The sequence below is a fragment of the Chrysoperla carnea genome, chromosome 4, assembly GCF_905475395.1.
Source record: "Chrysoperla carnea chromosome 4, inChrCarn1.1, whole genome shotgun sequence".
Lineage (NCBI taxonomy): Eukaryota > Metazoa > Arthropoda > Insecta > Neuroptera > Chrysopidae > Chrysoperla > Chrysoperla carnea.
The window spans coordinates 53,194,386-53,202,726 of NC_058340.1; the positions used below are offsets into that span (position 1 = coordinate 53,194,386).

An 8,341-nucleotide genomic window follows, 5' to 3' on the forward strand; every position below is an offset into this window, starting at 1 on the left:
TAACATCATTATTTTTAAGCGTTACAAACTTGGGACTAAACTTAATATACTATGTATATTTCATATATACATGGTATAAAAAGAGTGAAAAATTTAAATAAAAGGAAAAATTCATTTTTTTAAAAGTAAAAATTTTATCCATTTTTGATATGTACTACTATCAAATATACATGTATAGTAGTACATATCAAAAAAAAAAAATTATAAAAAAAATATTTCCCCTACTCTGTCTGGTTTATAGTGAAGAGCTGTGCGTAAGTACTCACTGCCCTGATAAAACCATCCGGCTCAAAGCATGCGCGTTACGACAGAGACAACTTTTAATTTTTTTTAATATTAAATTAAACTGACCAATTATTTACATTAGCTGACCAATTATCAGCGAATGCTTCCCGATAGCGCATAGGTGGAGTTTTTTATTTTTTCTGCGAATGAGGTGCTAAACTTATTAATTGACCTTGAAAAACTTTAATCTTTAATAAAAAATTTTCTGATGCTGACCAATTAATGAGACCAACTGACCTTTTATGACCAATTTCTGACCTTTCAGATGGTATAATTGGTCAATCGAAATTCCGCACATGAGGTGCTAAGATCGCGGAGCTTCGTTCGTTAAGACTAAATTTTGAAATTTTGTAGCAGGGGAACATGTTATATATTTTACCCCACTTTTTTTTATAACATATTCGCCTATTACAAAATATTTAAAAAATACTTAATTTGCTTACTTTTTAGCTAGCTAGCTGTACATGCTAAAATTTATTCTTTTTAAATGAAATTTATAAGATTTTGTAATAGGAGAACATGTTATTTAAAAGAAAAAGTTAATTATGTTAGTCCCAGTTTCCTACTTATGTCATAAATCACTCTTCTGTCATGGGGTGGGAATTAAAATAACATAAAATATACCTCGCTCTCTTACTTATTTTTCGTTTTTTTTTTTCTCATAGCAATTATCTAAAAAAAAAGGCATTATCTTGGTATAATAACTTATTTAATTAAAAATTATTCGTGACAATGCTTGATACGAACCAAGGTTCTCTATAACGGGAGGCGACTGTGCTAGCCACTGCACCATCTTTGATATATTATACCTATCAATAATGTAATATACATACCATTTAAATTGGGTATCTTTTACGCCCTTATTCCATATATTTCCTCAGTTATTTGTATTAATCAATGGTCTTGTTCAAAATAATGTAGCATGAATAATAACTAGGACTACCAGGAATGTTAAAAAAAACGAAAATAATATTTACACTTTTACAATTTTTATTGATTTTTTTCATTATATTTTCCATTCTATCACAAAAACCACCATTTTTATTCATAATGATTTGATTTGTCACTTAAGTTTAAGTCAAAGAATTGTATAAAAAAATAATACCAAAATTCTTGAATTACAAACTATTTTTTATAATTATTATATATAAATTCAAAATACAAAATAACCAGTCGAATGAAGAAATGATTACAATCTAAGTGGTTCGTCTTTGTATACTTCCATTACTTTTTCCATAATTTCCCAATGAGTTTCTTTTGTTAAGTCTTTTGTAAATACCTATAAATAAAATCAGATTTTATAATTCAATTCGTAAAATAATCAATTTTGTCATGGTTGTCTTCAAAATTTCACACAAGTATTATTAGTAGAGAGCATGGTAGGTGGAAACAATTAAATCGATCGCAGCACTGTTATCAGCGCTAATATATAAATCATGCGTTTTATTTAAAATATGACTAATTTTTAAATTTTTATATATAAATGGTATAGTACATTTTTATACCAAACCCACAGCAGAAATAAGCTGCTCAGTTGGAGATAAATTATTAATATTTTGATATTTGAGGATTCTAATAGGAGCCGGGTTGACAAAGACAGTCTATGCTGAACTTTTGCTGGAACCGGTAATGTGGAATAAAATTTCAACTCAACTAGGTGCGAAGAATGAGACAATGCACGTCGCTTCTACCGACCAAAGAAAATCATAGACAAGAAAAAGAATCATATTTGGTGAAATAAAACGCACACTTCGAAAACTGTGATTCAAAATAAACAAGACAAATTACAGTGGACTCCAAAAAATTGAAAACCACAAAAGGGCATTTGGGGAAGTGCAAAACAAGAGGAGACACTTAAACAGGGCTCACTGGGATACAGAATTTGAAGTCAAAACGATAATGAACTTTGAACGAAGTTGGAATTCGAGCGTAGTCGGGCAAAATCGCACTTAGACTTCCGATTAAAAACGTTTGGAAAACCTAATCCTTAAATCTACCCTAATTATTAATATTCTTTTTGTTAAAAAAAGTTAAATTGTTGTCATAAAAATATTTTTATCAAAAATAATAAATAGATGGTAATGATATATTAAAATTTCTATTATAAAAATTAATCCTCTTGGTCTGAGCGACGTATATTTGCAGTTTATATTATCCCGGTGAAAAGTGTCAATAGCCACTTAAACTTTAATAGTTTTAAAGTTACATATTCAAATTTTCCAAATCGTTTTATATCCTTTTTATAGCTTCTAAAATTGTAGAAGATTTACATCTATATAAAAACATCCTTTATAGTCTGTTTAAGAAAAAATATGAAAATTATATACTTACTGAATACCATACAGAAGATTCATCTGTTTCATCAGCTAAAGGAACTGATGTACCATATATTTGCATTGCCAATGAAATGCAAGCAATAGCAATGTGTTGTGGTTTATAATCCAAAACAGCAGGATCGTGATGAAAATCATGCAAAAATCCGGCTGCAACACGTGCAATTGGTAATTTTTTCCAATCATCTTCGTTTACCCATGTTTGTAAAGAACGTAAGTAGTGTAGCATATACTGAAAATTACACGAAATACATCAAGTATTTAATTAGCTAACATTTTCTAAATTTCAATGCCTATTTAACATAAGATATTCTCTAAAAAAACCAAATCTTAAAGCTGTTTTAAGATTATTTTACTTTAACCGTTATTTTTATTTATTTAAGTAATGAAACTTGCCACTAATCTATTTTTGTTAAGTTACAGTTTCCAAGTAACAGTGATGTAATTCCACCCATACTTTGCGTTGGTATCTATGCACCGATTGTAATTAAAACCACTAAAAATGGGCCTATTTTTTAAATTAGAAATCGCTGCCAGATTGATTGACGCCATGCAAACCCAGATTATTTGCCCCCGTTTTAGGTAAGATTTGACTGAGCTTGTCTCTAAATAATTTTTTTAAATGAATATAGCTTTTTAATGTCATTTTTAATCAATTTTTGCCAAAAAATCCAAATTTTCGACAAGTAACATATCATCACAGAAACTAATTTTGGTTAACTAACGCTTACTTATGTTGATTAATCGAAATATATGTCAAAGAAATAAATGATTACGGTAATTGGTGGAAATTTTAATATTTTCATTGATAATCCTTAATATAATTGATAATCTTATTATCATGTTTCTTTTGAAGTTTTTACGCATTTCCAAATTAACAAATGTATTTAAGGAGTTAGCAGTAACAGGAAAAAATTATACCATCCGAAATAACACTATAAAATTATCTTACAGATTTCAACATAAAACGAACACATCATTAAGATAGTTGGGTCACGCAAATAAATAAGTAAAATCTCCAAAACTTTGAATATAAGTAATTAAAAGCTTAAGGCATACGCTGCTAAGTTTTGAAGACAGATTACCACGGCTTACATGAGATAATTGCAATTCTAAATGACATTTTTAACACACGTTGCATGGGAGAAGCGTGCGTACAATCGTTTTAATTTTTCCAGTGAAGGAGACTTAACGTTTTGACAAAAGATTAATATTTGAAAGAATATTATATTTCGAATTATTAAAAAAAAAAAAACGAAAATTATTCACCATTTAGTTTCCATAAAATATTACATTTAGAGGATTATTTTTAATGGAGAGGACGATATTTGTAAACATCCTAGTATAAATGTGTGAGACAGTATATGTGTAGAGGTACAATGATATATATGATTGTTTGTAAAATAATTTATAATGTGATTTCTATCGGAATCATTTTTTCTACTACTTGTTATCCCGTAAAACATAAAAACACATTTGTTAATTTTTTTTTTTTTTTGAATAATCTTGTTTGAAAATGAACTCACCTACAGACCTGTTTATAAAAAATAATCCAAAAACCATCTTATGGTTATAAACTATATAATACTACATCACAGTAACGTTACGTTATTTATCGATATAAATAAATAATATTTTATAATATTATTTGAATATACTTAATTATATTTTAGTATCATGTGAATTTTTCATTATCTAAAATATTGAATTATTTGAATATTTTAAATAATAAATATACCTACTTTTTACTGCAAAAAATAATTAAAAAATTATGATAATATCTAGACAGACCAGTTCTCAGAACATACTGAAAGGGATTCGAGGTAACAAGGTGCCTCGTTTTCAGCAGTCATGTAGTAGCCATGGAAGTGAAAATCATAAAATTGTTCAAGCTAATCTCCCATATATTTTTCAAACTAATAAGTCCCATTTTTTTAGGTAAAAAAGTAAGATATAATTGCATTAATTCATGTATCATGTTATCGAATTTAACATAAAAATAAATACTGATAGTTTGTTATCAAGATTTTAATCGAATTTAGTTCAAATAAGACAGGAACCTTTGACCTCAAATATCGCAAAACTATTATTTTAAAAATTTTAGAGTGCATTGACACTTTTGATCTGTATGTTTAAATTTTCCCCATTCTTTTTTACGGAAATTATTTCAAATAAGTTAAAATTTTGTGATAAAAACAGGTTATAGCTTTCGTAAAATATGGAATAAGTCACTTAATCTTAAATAAATTACTAAATCCTACACAGGTCTGCGACTAAAAGACTGCATAGGATTTTTTTACATTTTTTTATAGATTTTGACCTCCCAAAAACAGGAAACATATTCAAAACATTCTATCACATAGGTTTTTATAGATATTAGTAACAACATAAACTAGCCTTTAAGTAGTATTATATAGTATTTTATAGTAATATTATATTAAACTAGTCTTAAAGTATTATTATTGCACAATAAAAATAAATTAGCTTCGTTTCCAATAGGTATTCTGTGCATATGGAAGAAAACTAAGTATAACAATTTGGCCATTACCCTGGAAGGAATCAAATATCAGAACCATCAATGGATGGTTGGTGGGGACTTCAAAATATTCACGATGCTTTTGGATTAGTAGGCAGGCTATACTAAATACCCATGCTTCTTATGCTTATGGGATAGTAGAGCCAGAAAACAGCACTGAGCTAAAAGTGATTGTCCACCCCGAGAAACTTTAAAACCTGGGGAGAAAAATGTTATCAATACTACTTTGGCGTCGCCAGAAAAAGTTTTGTTGCCACCTCTCCATATCAATCACTGCAAAAGGATGGAGACTGTTTTAAATATCTATGTACAAAATTCCCAAAGCTGTCAGAAGCAAAGTTGAAAGAGGGAGTTTTCACTGGCCCCGACATAAGAAGGCTTTTAGCTGACACCCTCTTTGTGGAAAGTATGATTGAGAAGGAAAAAGAAGCTTGGGTATAGTTCAAAGATGTAGTGCGAAAGTTTTTGGGAAATACTAAGGATTCTGATTACAAAACCATTGTTCAACTAGCAGCGTACGAAGCTCAAGGCTGCAAGCTAAGCCTGAAAGTCCATTTTATGCACTCCTACATAGACTTTTTTCCTGAAAACCTGGGAGCTTACAGCGAAAAACAGGGGGAGCGGTTTCACCAGGATGTCCGCGATATCGAGAGACGGTATCAAGGAAGATGGGATGTCACTATGCTTGCAGGCTACTGTATAATTTTTAATAAACGAGTGCTTTTACCAATTTTTTGTGTTTGAATTTGCAAAAAAACCTTACGTGATAGAAAAAATGGCCATCATTGACGCATTCTAAAACATATAATTTAGTAAAAATATCTCATGCAGCTGACAAAAAAATTTTTTGGCAGACCTGTGTTATTAATGACTGGTCTATTTGCAAAACTTTCTAAATTTTAATTTTTTAATAAAAAAAAAAAACAATAATTTAATTATCAACGTAAACTTTAGAGTTTTTGTACAACACGAAAACTATTTTAAATCGGCCTGAAATTGATAAAACTAAAATAATTTAAATTAGAAAAATGAAACAAGGACTTACCTTATGTGGGTGAACAATGTTTACTTCAAATTTAAGAACTCTCATAATTAATAATTCAGCTTGGACAATAGCATCACGCATATTCCAGTATTCATCGCCTAATTCCAATGGACTACTACCTCTATGTAAAGTATCACGAGCAACATTTATCACATCACGAATTTTCAATGGATCGTCTTTTACTTTACCAGCTAAGTATAATGTGGATGCGGCAATTGTCTAAAAACATATTGTTCATTTTTATTTCAAATTCCATAATAAAATTTATAAATCAACACCTACATAACAGTCATAATTTTTTGGGTCAACTTCTTTAAAAAATCGGTGCAAGAGGACAGCAGCCGTGGCAACTGTTAATGGTTGTGCTTGTAATTTAATACCACATTCAAAAATAAAGTGTGCAACGGCAAAACTTCGATCATCTTTTCTGTAATCCATTGGTGGTACACGTCGACCTTTTTCGCGTTGTAATTCCATTACATCAATAACGTCCTTCATTATATTTATGACTGAAACTTAAAAACATACGACCCATTTTAATAGTTTATACAATAAACTAACAAATAGTGAAATTGAACATACATTAAATATTCAATGAAATAACTTTTAATACACCTTTATGAAATAAATTATTATAATTTATACAAATTGAATGTGCGAAAATAAAGAATATTTTTTATTAATTATCGTAAAGAAAGTTATTGAAATCAATAAGAACCAGTACAACTAAAAAGACACCAAACAGCTGAAATATATTCGTGAATGAAGTGAAAGACCATGAGTTATGCGTGTGCCGCATCGAGTCTTGTTATTATACCATAAAGTATGCACATGCTAATTGTATTATTATTCTCTATGAATATGGTAATGCTTTAGGTGCGTTCATGATGTAAAACGATTTTCAAAAAATTGATTTTTTTTTTGCATAAAAAATTTCTGGAATACGTTCATGCTCAACTAGAAGATTTTACGGTTAGAGCAAGGTAAAGCAAAATTTAGCTTTTCATTTATAATATATTATTTTATTTAGTTGAATAGTTTTTTGACAACTGTCCGAAACAAAAGCAAATCGAGTCAGAGGCCTTTTGGCTAGAGCTAGCTAAAATTTACTAAACTATATCACCAGTCCATTTTTTCTCAAAGTTCAATATTTACAAATGACATGAATGTTGAGTTATTCACATCATATTCACATATCTGTGAATATCACACGTCTTCACAACGTCTGTGGCTCTTACAAAATAATGGGCTTGTTCACAATAACAAATGCGAGTAGAATTTATGCGGGCGCCCAAAAAAAAAAAGCGTTAAATTTTTCGTGTAGATAGATTTTGCGCTCGCACAAAAGTCGACGCGCATTGTTATTTTGAACAAGACCATTGAGTGACTCATCTATAATTATCTTTTTTTACTCACATCATGAATACAAGTACAACAATGAAAATGTTGATATCATTAGGATCGTTTTTTTTAGCTAATTTTAAATGAAGTACACACTTTAGGTTTGACTATTCAAATTATACATGTAATAATCACAGACTTCCCTAATTCTCTTAAAGGAGAACCGTAAAAATTCTAGAGAAATCCAGAAAATGTTTTGGAAGTGGAAAAAATAATTTTTTTCATGACCATTGTTTGAACTATTCTATGGACACGAAAATCTAGATTAATTTGCAATAAAACAACTTTCTAGGTACAATAGGACATACTCCTTGGTACATTATTATATTGTTCCATGATTCATCTTCATCTGCCATGACTTACACATATTTATCGATAGTTGTGTAATATTTAATCGCCATTGTGTTATTTTAAAAAAGGCTTTAAAATTTACATAAAATATACACAAATTTTGAGTATAAGTACAACTGTTTTTCCTATATATCCTAAAGAAGATTCTAAAAATACACGTTTTCGGTGAAACGTTCCTCGCACCTGAGAAATTGAACAAAAAAGTGTCAATAAGAGTCAATAATACAAATTTATTTTTATTTACAATAAAATACTTCGAACCAAATTCGTAATCTACATTACCCACAAGAACGAAAACTTAAATGGATCACATTGTACATTTTTAATACATAAAACGATAAATAAAATAATATAGGCGTCGCGACGCCCAGTTATACAGCTGCGCTTTAT

General features: G+C 29.3%; 1 protein-coding gene across 1 annotated transcript; it reads right to left on the reverse strand.

Moving 5' to 3' along the window:
- Window positions 1-1,254: 1,254 nt before the first annotated feature.
- Window positions 1,255-6,986, reverse strand: LOC123297438 (cyclin-Q). The gene is made up of 5 exons (XM_044879098.1): window positions 6,782-6,986; window positions 6,482-6,714; window positions 6,200-6,418; window positions 2,617-2,850; window positions 1,255-1,564 (listed from the first exon to the last, which is right to left on the reverse strand). Exons 2-5 carry the CDS (start codon window positions 6,695-6,697, stop codon window positions 1,475-1,477), a joined length of 759 nt encoding a protein of 252 aa, XP_044735033.1. The 5' UTR covers window positions 6,698-6,714; window positions 6,782-6,986; the 3' UTR covers window positions 1,255-1,474.
- Window positions 6,987-8,341: the final 1,355 nt, after the last annotated feature.